This window comes from Bemisia tabaci, chromosome 3, assembly GCF_918797505.1.
Source record: "Bemisia tabaci chromosome 3, PGI_BMITA_v3".
NCBI classification, from domain to species: domain Eukaryota; kingdom Metazoa; phylum Arthropoda; class Insecta; order Hemiptera; family Aleyrodidae; genus Bemisia; species Bemisia tabaci.
The window spans coordinates 50975746-50996084 of record NC_092795.1 but is presented as its reverse complement, the minus strand read 5'-3'; the positions used below and the strand labels follow the sequence as shown (position 1 = coordinate 50996084).

The 20339-nt window shown below is 38.4% G+C and overlaps 1 protein-coding gene across 2 annotated transcripts; it reads right to left on the bottom strand.

Annotated features, from left to right (window-relative positions):
• Nucleotides 1-5157: 5157 nt before the first annotated feature.
• Nucleotides 5158-19341, bottom strand: LOC109030653 (uncharacterized). Of its 2 annotated transcripts, XM_019041724.2 has the most exons (12): nucleotides 18892-19335; nucleotides 17453-17661; nucleotides 16863-16968; nucleotides 14688-14993; nucleotides 13350-13510; nucleotides 12319-12417; nucleotides 11392-11537; nucleotides 9889-10071; nucleotides 8383-8704; nucleotides 7812-7971; nucleotides 6241-6352; nucleotides 5158-5259 (listed from the first exon to the last, which is right to left on the bottom strand). In XM_019041724.2, exons 1-10 carry the CDS (start codon nucleotides 18943-18945, stop codon nucleotides 7893-7895), a joined length of 1665 nt encoding a protein of 554 aa, XP_018897269.2. In that variant the 5' UTR covers nucleotides 18946-19335; the 3' UTR covers nucleotides 5158-5259; nucleotides 6241-6352; nucleotides 7812-7892. The 2 variants fall into 2 exon arrangements, with proteins under 2 accessions (XP_018897269.2, XP_072154617.1); XM_072298516.1 differs by lacking the exons at nucleotides 5158-5259; nucleotides 6241-6352; nucleotides 7812-7971 and having other exon boundaries at nucleotides 8585-8725; nucleotides 18892-19341.
• Between the last annotated feature and the right edge of the window lie 998 nt (nucleotides 19342-20339).

The window sequence follows — 20339 nt, the reverse complement described above, 5'->3', positions numbered from 1 at the left end:
GATATGGGCTGATTAGGGAGAGTATGTTGATAAATTTTCAAGAATTCATATTCAACCCACATTGTGTGACTGATAAGCGTGTAATAATATGTTCGTGGAGCGTACTCCTTTTCCCGTCCCTGGCTCGGGCGACGGTAAAGTCGCCGCAAAATTATATGACTTCGCGCAATTAATTATTCTTGACTCTGCTCGGTTTTAATGATAATTAAAGGGAATTTATTACAACAATTCAGAAACTCGGACGATGTTAAATTTTTCACTGATTTAAAAAAAAAGGATTAAAACGAATTAAAATATTCATCAAAACCAAAAATTATATTTCATTCTAAAAGTAAAGTATACCTCATATCGTAATTTTTGAGGGGAAAAATAAAACTAACACTGATAGGAGGTAAAAATAGGGCCGCGAAGCGGTCCATTGATGGCGCGGAGCGCCTTCAGGGGGTTGGACCGCGTAGCGGTCAGGGGGCATAGCCCCCTAGTATTTGACTATTTGCCTAGGCATTTGACAAAATGCCTAATTTTACTATTTGCCTGCGACATATCGATTGCAGTGTTTGAAAATTTCTTTCCTCCCCCCCCCTCCCCTTGGCACCAAGTTTTACGAAAATCCGACGAGCAGGAACCGAGATAGCGTTTTAGGCCACGCCCGCCACCTTGGTTTTTCGAATTTTCGAAATTAGACTAAAAATTCGAATTTAATCGATGGAATGGGAGCCGATGTATCAATCTAGGCTACGTCCGCCGTCTTAAATTTTCAAATTCAGAAAATTCAACTTGAAACGCATCATACCCAAAATCTAAGCTCAGATTCGGCTTCCTCGTGAAAAATCGATGCTATTTCATGTATCATAATGTTACCATAACATAAAGAAAAGAGGGTAATCGTAGGCGTAAAGATTCTATCAAAGCCGGCCGGTATGCGGAAGTAGGCACAGAATTCAAACGTTTGAGGTACGCCGCCAGGCGCCGGGCGCCAAGCATTTGGTTCGTCCGTTTCCGAGAAAACAAACTTCTTCTTACTCATCAGCTGACCCACTCCGAATCACCCATGTTGCCACGTCGGACTGATATGTTAGAATCTACACGCCTACGTTAATCTCTTTCCTTCACGATATGGTGACTTATGATACATGAAATTGCATCGATTTTTCACGAGGAAGCCGAATCTGAGCTTAGATTTTGGATATTATGCGTTTTAAGTCAAATTTTCTTTTATCTATTTTAAATCACTCAGGAAAATTTGCGGAAACTCATTAGAATAACAGTGAGTATTCTTTTAAAAACATTGATCAAAAATAAAACATTGACGGTATTTGAATCAATTAATCTCCGAGATAACTTGAACACGGTTGTTCTACGACTTTTTACGTATGTTGTTTTCTTCCGCATTGGTTGTCGGCAGCGTAGCGGCCAAAGGCCCCTGATACTAATAATAGTTTTCAAAATCAATTTTTTTCTACATTCAAAATTCCAAGGAAATGGCAGAAATGTATCAATTGTTACTAATGTTTTAACAATGTTTCTTGTCAATTGTATGCTGTCGTTAAGCTAAACATCCCAGGTTTACCAGTAGGCTAGGCATGCACTATATTTAACACCATGACAAGGCCTCAGTACTTTAGAGGGGTACTTTAGAGAGTGCCACCATTCATCATTTCCTGCCACAGGAAACATTTCTGTCAAGTTTTCATTTTAAATTGAAGCAAATTAATGAGATTAAGACTGATGACTCCCGACACTTTGATGCTACTTTGATCGGAATTGGTTCGGGAATTGGATCGTGTATCAAGGGCTTTAATTACTTCAAAGAATAGTTGGAGGAGCGCGCTACTTAGGTATGCTCATACGAGCCGCAAATCCTTGCATTTATTTTTAGGTCTGAGCCGTGCAGCTTATAGGGCTGGACCCTAAAGTACCCTTATTAGTAACCCACCCTTCAGCCGTCCAAGGCTCAGCACCTTACAGTCTGAAGTTTGCCTCATTCGAGGTAAGTACAGTACTTTAGGGCTCAGACCTACAGTGTAAGTTCCAACGCTAAAGTTGCTTCTCCAGTGTTTTTAAAATATTCGCAGTTCATGTTGTGCTACTTACTATATCGGACGCCTGTTGTTTGAGGTCTGTGCAGATGCATTAAGACAGAGAAATAAAGAATACAACTATGTACGTCATTTTTTCAAGGATTTTTTAGACTCTGAAAGTAAATTTTTTTCACAAGTTTTGTATGGGATCAGGGAGAAGGAAAAATGAAAAAGACAACACGCTTCAGGAAGGTAAAATCATGCCACTTATTATTTCTCTATCGGTTTGAAAATGAATGTTTGAAGAATAATATAAGTTCACTAGTATGAAACCTCGAGTAGCTATTATTACAAACAATTCTTACATTTTTTTTTTCTTTTTTTTACGACAAATCACACGGTCTTATTTGATACTTTATAACTTCCTTTGTGTCAATTACCCTCAGATGTTTAAAGTTTCAACAATGTATAGCCTACTCCTACTGTACAATTCTTTTTTTAATGCAACACTATAGTAAGTAGGTATCTATGTTTAATTTTATTTGACACGCAAGTAAAAGAAACAGTATAGATTAATAATTTGGTTATAATAATCATGGTTTCTTTTTGAAATAGGTATACAAACTTACTCTTAATTCCTTAATTATTTTTTACTTACTTACCTAAAGTGTATGCTTATAATATTTTCAGTCTTTTAATATTTTTCTCAGCTATCGAGTATCTCACAACAAATGATAATTATATTGGGTGAATGATGCTATTTAATTATAAAATTTTATAAACATACTTAGAGATAAGTACATGACTGCCAAAAACTACTTTTGTTTGATTTGCGAGTTTTCGGGAATTGAAATTCTGTCCCGCAAAAACGGATATTATCGGCTGTTACTAATGAATATTTCTCGCCTCAGGCAATTAATGGGTATGCGCTCTTGTTACCGAAAAATAATGTGGAAAGTTGTAATTAGCTGCGAATTTCAATATTTATTTTCTGAAACGATTGGAGTTTTTTCATTTGAAAATCCACAGAACTTTAAAGAAGTTGCAATACACCTCCTCTCCTTGAATTTTGGTTCTGAGCGCATCTAAATTCATAGGGTAAAGCTACATTCTCAACAATAATTAATCAATTACCTAATGCAATTTGAAAACGTCATCGTCCGCACAGCTAACAAAATTGGAATAGGTAATTGCCTTTGGTGATAATTATCCAAAGAGACTCATGTAAGAGAGTGACAAAATCAGCAGACAAGTTTTAAGGTATAAGCATGGATTTCCTGGGATTCAATATCAGTTCCCTATTCATTCCCGCCGATTTTCATCTCTGCCAACCTAAAGCAACTGAGAAAAAAGCCTGGTACAGGTAGTCTAGGACACCCTGTACAAGCAAGGTGGATAATTACAACCAACCTGCTTCAACCCATCTCCAGCGATAGGATGGTTATTTTTATAGACACGCTCCCTGGTGACGGTGAAAATGAGACTCATGGTATTATTCATTGAATTCTTGATTGAGCGCACATAAAATGTATTTATTGCATGATAATAGATCCACTAGCCTATAATTCATAGCCAGAGATCAATTGGTAACTGTCAAATACATTTCATTGGAATTGCAGGATTATTACATGGGTTTGGGGGGAAGAATTTGCTCACAATTTTAGAAGTGAACTGTGTGTTGTTGACGTATGCGGATCTTTTAAGTTTTGATTCGCTCCGTTTGTGTAGCGGATGTAGATTTTTCCAGCGATGATAGGTCAATGGAGGCGTTCAAGTTTTTCTCGCTGTACCTCTCAATTTGAGTCTCCAGAATGCAAATCTTCCGATTCTTCTCCTCCATTTCTTGCTGCAGTAGGATGAGCTGCAAAGAAGAAAGAGATTAAGTAATGTTTTGTCTTTCAGATTGTGAGAAGATAAACGAAAGTTACCTCTATCCGGACTTTCGATGAAGATGAAACCGAAAATATGTTGAAATAAAATAAAATTTTTCCGAGTTATGAACAGAAAAAATCAAATTTTCATATCCGCAAGATACAATTTGCAGGCCATTTTTCTCACTTCGTCAGATACCACCTTGATACTTTTCTCGCTACTCTTACCTGAAATGCGAATTAATTTCCAATAACGTACACGTTCTTGCTGATCGATCGACTTATTTGAAAATACTTGCAAACATATAATTTTTAAATTGAAGGATGAACAAAGATCATAAAAAATGATACATAAAAATCGATGGTAAGTCTTCCTCCAGTGGCTGACATCTACGTAATCTATATACACGCAACTATTTTAACTCTAGTGTAAGTAATGTTGCATATGCGGCGATTTGAAGGCGAGTAGAGAATGTATCAGCCAATATTATAAATCTGTTGCTTTACCAGAAAGGGTTTCATTTTATTCTTCTATCAATTTTCAAACTCACCTGTCTTTTAAGGTCCATCAGTTGATCTTGCTCTTCTGAATCGTAATATTTGATACTTGGATTTGACAGGTTAATTTGAAGCTCATTCTGAAAAAACAGAAAAAAATTTGACTATTTCAATAGAGGAAATCACACGGGCGATTCGACTTTTCATTATTTTCTCATTCTCGTGTTCCAAAGATGGGATTACGGGGAGATAGAATGGCGGTATCGGTTATTCATTATTCTGTGTTTTTCTTCCTTTTCCTCAATATAGGGAAATTGTTTTGTTTTCAGTATTTTTAAATGTATCAAATGCTGCTTTTATGAACTCAACGAATGAATATCCAAACAGATTAAAAGGTATTCGATTTAGATTTACCCTTTTAAGATAACCTTAACGAATGTATCTTGCTCGTGAACCTCTTTCTTTTTCAACAATCTTTCAAACTCACAGCTCTGTCTTGGCTCTGCTTCTTTAGTTTCTCTAGGTAATGGATCAGTTTGTTGGTTGTTTTGTTCATCAGGAGAATTGATTGAGAAAGCGGGAGTCAAATAGGGAAATATTTTACGAAATTTTGATTTATGATACAAAGGCCTGCGGCAAGAAATTAAAATAATTTTTTTTTTTACGAAATTTGGATTTATGATACCAACGCTTCGGCAAGAAATTAAAAGATGAATATGTGATTTACGCACCTGATTTAAAACTCTCTTGAGTCTTAAGAGCAGTGTTTTAATACTAACAATGTCTTGAAAAAGATGTTGATAAGTGTTCTGATCCAACCGGATGCCAGAGTCGCTAAATGAGTTGTCAAACGGTGAATTTATGTTGCTCTAGACAAAATAAAATGAAAAATCAAATAGTACAAAATATCAATTTCATCCAATAAATATATTTACCTATCATAATGTGTTACGTATTTGTGTATGATGTACTCCTCCCCATTTTTTAGCCTCAAATTAAATTAGCGGCAAGTGCGTGGGGAGTTTGTTGAAATTTCGTTTCAGTTGGACCACATTCTATAACTAGGAGCTGCAATAATTTTCAGCTCACTTTAGAAACAACCTATCTGCCATTAGTATCCCTGTGCAGATAAGCGCTTTTACAAATTAGTCAGAAATTGTAGTTCATAATTGCAAATTGAAGTACAGTTACTTAGTCCTAGGGTCATTCGCCTAATCGCCTAATCTGACACCGCATCATGTGAGATTGACGAAAAATGACAGTTTTTGGTTTTTCATTTGATTACTTGTTTATGAGAAATTAGCTGGGCGCTGTGTTGGTTTAAACAAATTTTACTTTTCGAGGACAATTAAGATAATTTTAAATTCTTTACTCATGCTCGGTCTTAAAATTGACAAAATACTTAGTTCGAATAGAACTCAGAATATTGTGCAGTTCCATTTCATATCGATGGTCTAAGTGTAAAACCACGCATCTTTATTGCGATGTTTCAAAATTTCTGCTCCTATTTTATCCTTTACACGAGAGAACAAGTCAACTGTTTAGCTTGAATTGATAGAGTATTCCGCTTGCACAGAAGAAAAATCAAGGTAGTTTTCAAGAAAATAGGTTGAATTATTTTCCGAAGAAAAACTAAAGTATGACAAGAAGTCTGCAACATCGCGAACAGAGGTATACGTGGTTCCACTTTTTGGCCATCGGTGTGAAAATATCAAGAGTAAAAGGGTTTTAGTTCATGGACAGGTGTTCTGTTTTTAACTTTTTTTAACATTTTCCGTAACTATCAACGAATAAATACTTTAAATACAGCTCTTTGAGACAGTGAAAAATCTCTTTAAACTTCTACTCACATTTCTTGATGATCTGAAAGGGCTGGAAGAAATTGCTGAGCATGGAGAGAGGCTCCCACTGACAAAATTGGAATGCAATGTGCAGTTCGAAGTCCTATGACTGTTTGCCAACCTGCATAAAAGGAAAATATTAGAAACCGGGTGATAAAATTAAACAGTGCAAATCATATCACAGGTTTCTTTCATTTCATAATCTTTTAAGAAACGAATGTATTTTCAACAATTTTTGTACAATTTTCGATGATTGTGCCGTCAAAAGTAAAGTATCTAAAAATGAGGCAGTATCGTACTTCTTTTCTCATATTTTGAGATCAATAAGTAGCCTCCGACTCGATACCTCAGGGAATGAGATCATTTGACCTCTGACCTCCTCTGACCTAAAGGCGAGTCTCGATTTTCCCATAAGCCCTAGAAATCATGGATTTATAGGTGAAAAAGGCTCAAGTGGAAAGTCAGATACGCGCTCATGTTAGAATTGTGACGATTTATATCCTTGCACTTCATTGACTGCATCTTTAACATTCTTATTAAAAACTCTATTCAACATTCCAACAACCATTCCCTTGTTTTCGCGAAAGATTGTCACGCTTTGTTTGATGGCGGTTGGCATGTGACACATATTAGCACCTACAAGACTGCATGGATACTTCACGCATTGCGTCAAACACAGTGCGTTCAGCGGCGCGGCGCGGCGGTCGACGTGGAATGCATAGCGCCTACAAGACTGCAGGAATACTTCACGCATTACGGCAAGCACAGTGCGGTCAGTGCGGCGCTGCGGCGGAAGTTAAAATTATTAAACCACATTTATGTTTGTTCTTGCATAATTTTTACGTTCATTTCTTACAAATGGAAGGCCTTGTTCACACAGAGATAGGTTTACGGAACTTAACTTTCGCGCAAAGTTCCGTGAACTTTTGCTAGTAGTGTTGACAGGGCTTTCGCAAAAATGTACCCAACGCGAGTGAACGCGTCCTATGCATCCCTTCCCTCCCCCTTTGGCACGTTCACTTGATGGTTTTTATTGATGTTTCGAAACGAATGAGAAGGGAGCGGCAAAATACAAGCAGCCCATGGGCGGCAAGTAGGTAAATCCGGACCTGGTTACAGGAAAAGTGGAGGAATTGTGTTATGTTTAAAACAGACGCATAACGAAGAGCTGAGCCTGTCTTGTCTTCCACGGTCGCTCCTACATATATCTGTCATTCATTCCCTTATTTTCCCTGTTTTCCTTTCCCTATTTCCCTATGTGATTACGTTCAGAGCCTATTAAACCAAGGCTGATACCCGAGCCGACAACTGCGTATGCGTATAACATAAAAGGGTGACGCCTGAACACGCAACTATTCCTGCTCTATGGATGTGCGTGAAGTATACCAGATAAAATGAAGGCGCTTCGCTAACCTCGACAACGTTAAATCCTCCTGCGGCATGCGGCATGATACAGCAACAGACACGGCAGTTTTGCCAGCAATACCTACTCGCAAACTGTCGCTTTGGGAGCTATTGAAAACTTCCTATTTACGCTCATAGATTGTCTAATGATGCCTTGAACAGGAGACATAACTTACCGAGAATCATTATCAAGCTCGAGAGAGACACTAGAGTCATTCCGGTTGAAGTCAAGGACAAGATCATCAGAAGCTATGCTTTCACATGGCGAAGACGTATACATGGATGATTGACACTGATTCGTGCTCATGTTCAGGAGATGGCATACGTAACTTTGTGCTGCAAAAAAGGTTTGAATTGTTAGTGAAAAAAAATCTCTAAATATAGATGAATAACTAAACAAAAAGTTTGTCAATTATACTGATGGAATGACCAAATTAGATCTTTATTCTAAAAATTTAAAGTTTACTAATTAACTAGTCCTCCCTTGCTTTTTCCTCCGTTCCTTCCTTCTTTCTTTTCTCTTTTTCTCCCTCCTTTTTTCAGGCAAATGGGGGGGGGGGGGGCACGCTCCCTACTAGAAAGAGAATCTTCCTGCTCCGCTAATGGAGAATTTGCACGCAAATTTTTTTTATCGTTTCATTTGAGAGTGCTTAGAGAGCTGATTTCGCAGTATGTTTCATAATCTGTTTCAAGTATGGGGATGATATTAAAATAGCGAAGCTATTTATTATTCTATATGGTGCTTACCTAGGTTTTCCTGGGTGAGGATGCCATTCCTGTTGGAGGTGGGGGGTTGTGTGACGGCGGGGGCCGGGGCCGGGTTGTCGAGGACCGTGGTGGGGGGCTCGTCGGTGGCGGCGGAAGACAGGGGGCCCGCGGAGACGGAGATGGGCTCGGTGTCGTCGTCGAAGACGAGGCCCGGCTGGTCGGCGATCTCGTCGTCGAAGTAGTCCCGCTCGTCCGAGCAGATGGACAGCGAGTGCGAGGGGTGGGTCGGCGTGCACGGGCTCCCGCTCCCCGAGCCGGCCCGCGCCCGCCGCAGACTTGGCTGCTTTGTCCAGGTCCAGACCTGTAATCATATTATACTATTCTAAAGAAGTTCGGATTTTTATTACTATGTGAGCTGTATAAATATTTTATTAATACCATTTGATGTAGTTCTAAGTTCATTAAAATCGATTGAAAATGAGCCGAAATAGAGATGCTAGGCCACATCCGCCATCTTGAATTTTCGAATTTTAAAAATTGGACTAAAAATTCGAGGTACTTATAACAAAAACCCTAGGTAGAGATTTTAGACCACGTCCGCCGTCTTGAATTTTCGAATTTTAAAAATTGGACTAGTAATTCGAGTTACCTAAAAAAAACCCTAGATAGAGATTTTAGACCACATCCGCCATCTTGAATTTTCGAATTATAAAAATTGGATTAAAAATTCGAGTTTCCTGTCAAAAAATACCTCCCGGTACCGAGCTTCGCTATAAGCGATTGATAAGAAGTCGAGATAACATTTCAGGCCACATTATTCGCCACCTTAAATTTTCGAATTTAAAAATTGGACGTGTTTCTGTCAAACGGAACCAATCGCCATGGAATATCATTGTAAGCACAGGACGGAATGAGCTCCGTGGTCCGCAGCACCCGCCGATCCAACTCGCATTCCCCTTCTTCCCCCTATAGAGTTTGGTTTCGTTTAGCAGAAAAACGTCCAATTCGAGTTTCCCATCCAAGGATACCCGTTGATATCAAGTTTCACTATAATCGATCGAACGGGAGCAGCATATCACCGGATCGGTTGGCCTCTGCACAGTGGTAAACGATAACAGTCAATTTACATACGGCAGTGCGCCTTCAATTTCGTCTGATACTGTGCAATACCTCTGTGGTGGAATAGTTGCTCAGAGCGCCTTCGACTTGTCGTTTCGACTCGATGGCAGGAGATCACGATTACCTACCGCTGAAATCAAACACTAGCGCGTGCGCAGTTACACATTTTCTCATCATCAACGGGGAGTTAAAAACATTCATACCTCAATTGCGACGTTGCAAGTTTTTCACTGTCTATTTTTTATTTTATTTTCTATCGCAGGCAAACTAAAACATTTTAAAATCCGCTGTGGCTTTACCGAGATAAGTTTTTTTTTTTTTTTTTTTTTTTTCGGTCGCATTAGGTGGTAGGGTTCAAAAAAATTAGTTGAAGTAATAAACAAGTGGTTAAGATCACCATTGGTTTGTACTGAGGAAAAAACTCACTTGTTGGTTTGGAAGACGGAAGGTCGTTGGCCTCAGAGAGGGGAGGTGAGATGCTCATTAAGTCCTCTGGTGATTGCTCATCTTCGATAAGTTCAGTGGAGTTCAAAGCAGCCAAGACAGCAAACGCTTGGTCCTCAATCGTCAGAAGGACTGACCTCAAGGGCTGATCGATTCCTGGTATAACTGAAAAAAAAAACCTTGCTGTCAGCATTAAAAGTGCACACCATGTTTGCATTTTCAAAACGTGCAAGGGATTAATGTTGCTAGGTTGATGCAAGTTGTTTTGCAAGAGATGGGAATCTAGGAAGACTATAAATGATAAGGTGTTCTCCTTTATTTATTTTATTGTCAGTAAAGAGTCTGTTTGTGGTCAGTTAGATTTGCAAGAAAGATTTGCAATCTTAGCGACATGAATGCTTGTTTAAAGAGATAGGTGTTTATAAAAAAAAGTAATTTACATCAAGCAGAAACCCGCTTTCATTCAGCGATTTCATTTTTGATTCAAAATAAAATCTTTTTTACGGCATACTCAATATGTTGGTATTAATATTAGGCTGAAGCGCTATAAAATCCGTTTAATTATGTGCAACACCTCTTATGTTGAAATAGTAGCTTGAGGCGCCTTGGCACGGCGCGGCATGCTGCCAGCTGCAGCGCAGGACGCGCACTGGCGCCTACAAACCTAAGGGGATACTTCACGCATTGCGCCATGCGTGAAGTATCCCCTTAGGTTTGTAGGCGCGAATGTGGACTTGGCGCTGGCAGCACGCGCGCCGCTCCGCTCCGATCTATATTAGGCTCTAATATTTAAACTCGCGGAGTCAGCGTTTTTCAACTCTTGATTTTGAAATGTTTGCACACTCTTCATGGATTATTATCATTTATATTGATGAAAAAAAAAGTATGTATTAAAGGAAAATATAATGTGTGTTTTGTGAATATGAAGGTAGTTCCGTATCAAATTGAATGATCTCCAAAGCACTTTAATTTTTTCTTTTATATTTTGTGCTTTTACTGTGCTGCAGCGTGGTTTACGCGCAACTAAACGCTCAAAATTGGAAGTATTTAATTCTAAGATATCGATGTAGGAAAGGGTTAAAACCATAGATTGCGTGCTTCATGGTTTTTTCCCTCTTTTATTCATTTTTGTATAGTTTTCTTTCAATGTAGTTTCTTCTAATGTGTTCGTTGCGAACATGCTGTTTATCGATCCTTTTCCATAGGTTCAAATAGCAGATCAATCGATATATCGCAAAGCACGCCACGCCACCGCAGTATATCAGAGACATCCCTTCTTTAAGTTCATTAGTCTGATAGCCATAAAAAATATAAAAAAAATAAAATAAAAATAAAAATTAAAAAGACAAGCTAAACTGTCAATGAATTGCCCCACTTTTCAAGAAATTCAGCGGCAAGGGCTGATGCATTTTACGCTACGTGCAACTGAAAAAATAGAATTATCATGTCAGTCTTTTTGTCACGCTGAATAATAAGAGCTCATACCTGATTTGTCTCCGATGTCATCAGGGGTGGCGCCCTCCGGTAACAAGTCCGTCGCCATGGCTTCTCCCTCACACTCGCCTTCGTTCCACTGATCACATCCTAATAGTGCGAGGGACATGCCACTTTTCTCGTTCCGCATCAAGTCCCTGAAACAATTAATCGTGGTTTACAAAGCCGTGTTCCAAAATCAATTGCACGGATCTGAATTTTTGTGTACGCAACTGTATCAACTCCTGTGACTGTATACACGAAAAAATTTGAAGGTGAACACAGCTTCCATCGACTGCGGACGTGTTCCACTTCGCTGATCCGCGGATCCAGCAAATTGGCAACATTGTTTTTCTCCATTTAAACCCATAGAAATGTATCGATTGTTGGAGGGGCCAGGTGCTCCGGCAAGAATCGATTATTTAACATAGATTTAAAAGTAGGGAATCCGGTGTTGTCAAATTGCTGGATTCGTCTCTAGCTTCGCTTGGAGGCTAGTCGTATCGCATGCTGGGTCGATTGAGCGCATACCGGTGTTTTTAATTAGAGCTTTACCCACTTTCAGAAACGCTAAGATACTCCCGATTGGTATCTTGGCAATGGTGGCAACTTTTCCTTTTGAGACTCTAATTTTCAACAACTAACGTATAGTGGATGTTCAACAGCGCGTTGATTATCTCGTTCCGCAGACAAACTGAAGTTTGTCGAACTTGTTTGGCCTATTACGTTACCCGAAGCTCATCATTCACCTAGTAGGTGGGTCAACATCCGAAAAAAAAGTCAATGATTGTTATTGCCTTATAGTTGTCCACGAGGAAGTGTCGAATCCCCAAAAATAAGTTTCCACCCGTCGCGAAGAGGCTAGTAGAGGATCTCTTTTTGTCTCTGGCTACTTTTTGTATCATAACGAGTCCTAATATAGAATCATGTGGAACTCACCTGCTCATTTTCTCCTCTCCATGGGTTGTAGAGTCTTCCTCGTCCGATGAACTGCTGAACTCGAAATTATTTGTCTCTGCCCGTTTATTTATGAGCGACCTGGAATAAATCAAATTAGTTTAATTGGCTTAAATCCATAATGTCCTTTATTTGGCCCTGAGGAATTTTCGATAAAGGGAAGTAACACTGCAACGGGAAGAAAACTTTGGGGGTGACGATGAAGAGGCCGAAATTTGAATTGCGTCCAGAACTGTAACGCACTCAATCGCTTTTTAGTACTAAGGTCTTTTGTTTATGACAAATTCAGAAAACTTTCATATTAGCTGACAAATCATCTCTGCATGGAGAGAAGCATTTGAAGAATAAGGATATTTTTTTATTTCCAAAACTTTAAATGGTCACTGGCTTTGAGATATTTTTACTCATTCGAGTGCAATTTTGGTGGAAGTAATTAAAACATTTGTCTCTGATTAATAGTAGTGCCCATAATTTTGGAAGACATGATAATATCTCTTCCGATGGTATTCTTATAATTCATGTCATCTTATGGTGTAAACTTATATTTAATAGTTTTATTATGTTTCATCGAGGAACATTCAAACTTTTATGAAGTATGTTACTTTTTGAGCAAGGCCATACAAAATGCAATAAAGCATCCTGAAAAAAGTCGTACCCGAATTAAAAACCTTTTCTTTCTATACGTAAAGGCATGACTCCAGAATCCGAAAGCATAACGTTCTTATATGGAATACTTAGAGGTCAAGGCATGCCATTCATAAATGATTAAAGTGAAAAATGATAGAAAATCAATCATCTTAGTGTTATCCATTTGTTGCAACGTATCAAGGAGGTACAGTTTCCAAACCATGCACTATTGATGAATCTCATTGTTCAGTGGTAAATTTTAGTACAATGGGATCCAATGAAAAATGCATTATTCAACTCAATCAAAAAAAAATGCGCGGAGTTTTTAACAATACCTGTGTGTATACTACAGCGCATAATATTTTACACGAAAAAATGAAAATTACCTTTGATCTTGATTTTGCTTGATTGGAGCAGCTGAATTGGTGGGCCAATTTCGAAAACCTGGTAATGGAATCATCTCCGTGACCTCAAGTCCGTCCCTCACTGTACTCATTTCAAATCGATTTTGGTTGTTGTTGGTCTTCTTGTCCATCGGTCTTGTTTTCTATAGACAGTAATTACCATACACGTTGGTAAAAACTCGGCATAAGTTCAAAAATTGAACATATACTTTCAGATATTCTATTAGAGAGAAATAGTCCGTATACAATGGCGAAGAAATTTTTATTACTGAAACTATGACCTAAAACAGACGATAGCTGTCAGCTTTGGATAGAAAGAAATAGAATTAGGATAAAGTGTGAAAAATTTAAAAACATTGAATACTTTAAAGATACGTAAAACCAATTTGACCGAGATTTATTAAAATTAGGGAGGGAACCGTTAAAATAAATATCGGGATTAAAGAATGGACAAAATATTATTCTCATACAGCAAGTATATCGCCTAAGCAAGTTTTTCCATAAGCAAAGCCTTCCTTGCTGGCAAATTGATACAAATATGATGAGTTTGTTCATTTTTCTTCGCGCGAGATTCCAATTTAGAAGCCTGAAAATCTAGAAGATTCTCATTTTAATATCCTCATTCTATCTAAATTTTTCTCTTTCAATTATTGTAGGTACTCGTCCTCCCCCCCCCCCCTTTAAAGTCAATGGTAAATTGACACTTATTTTTAAGACAGTTTTGAATACAGATTTACACTTTAACTGGTTTTAATACCATTCAAATGGACCGCGCTAAAGAACGCGAAAAGAACCAAGCCACACTATCATTTGCCAAATTTCATCGATTTCCCCCTCTAAGAAAACGGTTGTACGGACTCCTATGGAAATTTTCAGAAAATTTGCTTCAGGCGACAAAGAAAATCTCCTAAAATTTTCGAAAAAATCTATATAACCGTTCTCCCGTAAAAAAATGAATAATTTGATGAATTTGATTAATAAATCACGTAGGAACTCGTGTTGCCTACGCTGCAAATTGAAGGCAAACTGGCATGATGTTAAAGTAACCTCTATCTGTTTGTTAAAAAGCTCGTATGTGTGAGTGCCTGAGTGAGCGTGCCGTTTCATGGCCATACCATTGTTCGATCACGTGGGAGCTCGTGTTGCCTACATTCAAATTGAATGCGATCTGACATGCCGTTAATGGTAAACAACTATTTCCAGAATGGGTCTCTGACCCTCGAATGTGACCCTCGTAATAACCCGTTTTCTCAAAACTTCAGTTTTGCCCTAACTGCTCTCTCCGCTATCACGGCAGAATTCCTGTTGGGGTTGACTTACCGGGCAGCTTCTGGAGCGAGCTTTGGCCTCATTGTTGGCGACAGTTTTGGCATACTTGGGACTCCCGTGATTCACGGACGGTGCGATAAGGGTGGCGCTGTTGGGTCGGCTCAGCTTGATCGGGAGCTGCGGCCTGGGCAAGTGACTCGAGTGCAATGTCACTTTGGCCGGGGCCGCCGTCACGCTAGTTTTGACCGCTGTTTTAACGACGCTCGGCGTGCTACACCGAACTCCCGGGCTGAAGTAGTCCGACTGAAAATGGGTCTCCCGGAACTTACTTGTCGTCACCATTGCTCCTGTAGGTGTCTGCCAAAACAAAAAACATACATTGAAAGATGAAACAACTTTCAATGATCACGTCATTTTGCCCACATACACTGGAAAAAAAACACATTGGATCTAGAGTCCAGACTCTTAAAAACATCGGCAAGAAAAAGTACTCTTGATTCAACCAGATTTAAGCTTAAATCAAGAACCAAGCCTCTTAATTTGAGCGGATTTCCTTTTGATCTAAGCTTAAATCTGATTGAATCAAGAATCCTTTTTCTTGTCAATGTTTTCAAGAGTCTGGACTCTAGATCCAATGTGTTTTTTTTTCCAGTTTATGTTGCCGTGCTGAGGAAAAACGCCGTATGAGCCTCCAGGCGTGGCCAAGTTTCCTTGGATAAAATACGAATTTTCTTGTAAACTTATAAAAGTTTTACTCCCAATTTTTCAGGTATAATTTTGTTCTCTATTTCACCTAAAGTTCCTGAAAATGTCAAGGAAAAATATCCATAACTGTCCTAAAAAATAAACAATTAATAGGTGGAAATTTGGCAACTCTCGAATGTTCATACGGCGTTCTTCCTTAGCACGGCAGTATCAGTCCCTTTCACAGCGCTCTTTAGCGCTCTGCGACACTTAGTCGCCACAGTACCTAATCTCTCAAATTTACCGCAGAAAAGATTTCCCTTTCAATCAATATAGAAAATAATGCTTGTTAAAAGAAGATAGGATGTTTATATAAAAAAAGTAATTTACATCAAGCAGAGACCCGCTTTCATTCAGCGATTTTATTTTTGATTCAAAATAAAATCTTTTTTACGGCATACTCAATATGTCGGTGTTAATATTAGGTTGAAATGCTATAGGGTCCGTTTAATTATGTGCAACACCTCTTATGTGAAATAGTAGCTTGAGGCGCCTTGACACGGCGCGGCGCGGCATGCTGACAGCTGCAGCGCAGAACGCGCACTGGCGCCTACAAAGGGGATATGGGGATACTTCACGCATTGCGCCATGCGTGAAGTATCCCCTTAGGTTTGTAGGCGCGAATGTGAACTCGGCGCTGGCAGCACGCGCGCCGCTCCGCTCCGATCTATATCAGGCTCTAATATTTAAACTCGCGGAGTCGGCGTTTTTCAACCCATGATTTTGAAATGTTTGCACATTCTTCATTAATTATTATCATTTATATTGATGAAAAAAAAAAATATGTATTGAAGGGAAATATAATGTGTGTTTTGCGAATATGAAGGTGGTTCCGTATCAAATTAAATGATTTCCAAAGCATTTTAATTTTTTCTTTCATATTTTGTGCTTTTACTGTGCTGCAGCGTGGTGTTACGCGCAACCAAACGCTCAAAATTGGGAGTATTTACTTCTAAAATAGTCTCTTTGGGAGTTGGCACTCTCACATCTCTTGTAATGGACCAGTAGACAAAATACTAATTTAAACATTTTGATACATAATGCCTAACCAAAATTTCACGCAAAACATGATTAGCGCAGCAAAAATTACTGCCGCTAACTCCTAATTAAGCTAATTCTTGTAACTAATGTAAACTAAAAACGTTGTTAAGAGTTGATTCAATAATTTCCGTTGCTCGAATCGTGTTTTATATACAATTTCGATAAGAGACATGCTTTATAATGCTTAAAGTTGTACCTTGTCTGTTGGTCTATAGGATCAATTTTTCGGTGAGATCAGCACAACATTGTTTCTGAGACTCCAGGACCCTCTTTGAAGGCAGGGAAATCGCCCAAATCCTTCTAAGGCTAAGAGAGTCGGACGGATAACCCTTGGTAAGTTGTCTCTTAGTGCCCCTGCCCCCTTAAAAGGTGCTCTTCTGCCCTATCCGTAAAAAGTTCCTAGTTCAGCCATTAGTTCATTATGAAATTCGAAATACTTACCGTTAAATTATTAATCTTGACTCTAACTGATCCATCGTCACTGATTTTCTTCGACTCTGTTGCTTTGTGTGCAGGACCAACTTGTGCGTTACTTTGAAATCCGAATCTGAAAAGGGAATTCGTTTTCAGATATTGGATACTTGATAAATGCAAAGTCTAACTTTGGCGAAAAATCTTGGGGAAATCTAATTTTTCCCTTACACAAAGTCAAACTTTTTTCAGGTTGGCTAAACATTGCTTTCAATTTGATGAAATAATAATCAATAAATGATTTCATAGATAAATTGAAAATTCCTCAATAATTCGTGATAAGATTTGTTTTCACATCTATATTCTCACAAATCAAATATCTCTTTCTCTCTTTTTTTAATCGGTGGAAAATATCAATAAAGTTAATCCATTAAAAAATACTCTTCTGAAATAGAAGGTTTCGCAGGTTCTGAAATGGATGGTTTTTTCTGAATGAATATCTAAATATTTTTTTTCTAAAGCCTCCTAGTTATATTGAGAGCTTCACAAGTCAAATAAAAAAAGTTTAATTTGTCCTAGTATTTTTTTCCTCTGAGGCATAGATGAGGCAAATTACTCACCGATTTAATGTTGCATTCTCAGGAGTTTTCCTGATGATATCTGCTTGTGGCTGGACGACGTGTTTTTTGCGGAATTTCGGAGTTAGTGGTCTTTGAGAAGCGGAGACTGGACGAATATTTTTGGGAGCAGTATGGCTGACGGGAATCGGTAACCCGGATTTGCCATTGTGCTCTTTGAAACCGAATACCGGGAGCTTGGTCCCCTTATTCTGAAACAAAAAAACAAATCAATAAGTTAGCAATAATTAATATAGACTAGTTATTATTTTTACTTGGGTCAAATACTATTATTTCACTCCTTCAAGAAATGACGACAAATATTGAAAATGCTTATTTGGATAGTCAGATGCGTCAAATCATACAATTTGTTTTTTAGATTTTCCTCTAATTTTAGAATGACAAAGCGAATTCAGGCTCAGGTCAAAAATCTCGTGTGCTTGTTTTACGAAATGACCCAAGTAGCACTGATTTTTTAATATTACAATTGGATTGTGAAATCATTTCTACTTCTACGGAGTGCGGTGTATGTTGCCTATCTACTGATTGAAGGAACACTTCATATTGGCATTTAATGCCCTGAAATTGAAATAAGTTTCAAATTTTCATTCCATTCCAAATTGCCTATCTCCCTGAAACATGGCACACATGTTGTTGATCCTCCGAAATCTGCATTTATTCGCAAATGTATTTTTAAAAATTATATATTTGTAAAAATATTGCGATCTCATGGTGAAGGTATTGCAATTTTATACCGATATTTTCATTGCGCTGTGCCACTTGAGGTTTTAATTTAAAAGTTTATTAAAATTAATATTATATTGATGTCAAGAACCAAACTCATCTGACACTCCTTCGAGGTGGGACCAAGTAAGAGCGCAACGCTGCAGAGATTTCAAACTCATATTTGGTCTTGCACCGGCAGATTATAATATGTGCTGTGCGAGCTATTTGCCGCAAACTATATATAAATTTCTTTACAAACCGATAAAATGTTCCTGTCTTACGAATAATATGTAAAAGCCAATTTCTCAATCCCCCCTTTGAATTAGATAGCTTACGGAACAGGAGTGGTGAGTTCATCTGTCTGGTGTATTAAATAAGTCAGAGATCATAGTTCATACTATAATTTATAATCAGCGAGTTTCCTTAAAGAGAGAGAAGGCATGTAAACTTTTAAAATTGCAAAGTCTCGTGCAATTTTTCTATCAAGTACTAGTTTATGATTCTCTGCTCTCGAAGCATCCACTACGCGTAGGTAAATCCACAGCTACGCATGTGCAAAAATATGCTGATAACTACGTTCTGCGTTATCTAAAGATGTTATACTCGGAGAGTTTTTCATGAAGCAGAACATGTTTGGGTTGAATGAGGAGTGTACGGTAAACCTTTAGGATCGAGTTTTCAAACCTCGAGAGAGGAAATCTGTTGGGGAAACTTACTTTTTTCCGCAGATCTTTGTCGTCGTCCTCTGCCGTTTTGTTCAAATCGTCCATTTTCCACTTGAATCTCCGCTTAATAAACTTTTTGAGGAACGAAATTTTTGATGAACTTATATACAACACTTTTAAAGGAATGAAAGGGGTTTATCTCGCCTGGAATAACACGAGATTCGAAGAGTTTGCCGCTTAATTCATGAGGGAAAACAAGCTGAACCGCGACGAAGGGATGAAAACAGCACACGCGGGGTATGCGCAGTTGAGCGAATCTTAAGGGACGTAGCGCCGTGCGCTAAGGTAATCGATAATATTTGACCTACACTCCTCTTCAAGAGCGAGTGAGAGATGTTTGCCGCTGCGCGTATGTGACAGCTTTAATGCCACGCTGATTTATTATTTTATTTTTATGGGATTGAATAGGAGGAATTATTTTCATTCGATACCCGCACTGATAAAAAGATTTAAAGAATTGGAAAACTTTCGAAGTTTCGGAAATATTACTGTGAGTTTATTTGCTGTAATTGCAAGAGTCAGAGATCTCCGCAGGAGAGGAGTTCTCATGCGCACACGCTTTCTTTGCCGTGACCTTACTCAATGTCAATTTTAAACGTTGGCGGTAGTCAATATTTGCGGCGATTCGAGGAAAATATAACAATGCATGGTGGTGGTGAGGGGTAGAAAATTTAAACGTATATAGAAGTTCGACTTCATATATTTAGATACACTGAATGAGATTATTTCGAATATGGAACCATTATAATTTCCTGGTTTAACAATGAGTTCATCTTGAATGGACCGCATTCAGCAGAAAGGAACCAAGCCACAACAGCTATTGCAAAATTCAACTGGGCAATTTATTTTTTACATGAGAAAGTTTGTGAGGATTCCTTTGAAAATTTAAAGGAATTCGCTTCGTGCTATGCGGAAAATTCTTCTGAAATTTGCACAAAAATCCGCACAACCGTGTTCATGTAAAAAATTAAATCCCCCCCCAATTAAATTTTGCAATAGTTGATGTGGCTTGGTTCCTTTCTGCTTAGCGCGGTCCAAATGCATACATATTTGCATACATATTTTGGCTATGCAAGGTGCAAGCTCGTTACAATCTACGCAGATTGCGCGCTGAGGAAATGTATTTCGGTACTTTTTTGGCCGTGCTCAACGTGATTTTCGTGCGAATGTTACCCGGTCTTTTGCGTGTTAAAAGGCCCATTGACTCAAAACAATTCATTTTTTTGCAAGAATTGTTACCAGACGCAATTTTTGTTGAAAAGTTTGTCTGATTTTTGCATGAGATCAGAAGGAAAATCGGTGAAAATTTCAATTAGAAATTCCCAAAATACTCCTGGTTAAAGGGTAATTTACGCGGGGAAATGTGGCAACATTGAAATGGAGGTACATATTCTTTCGTGACACAACGACGAGTTGATTATCAAAAGCGGAAATAAATT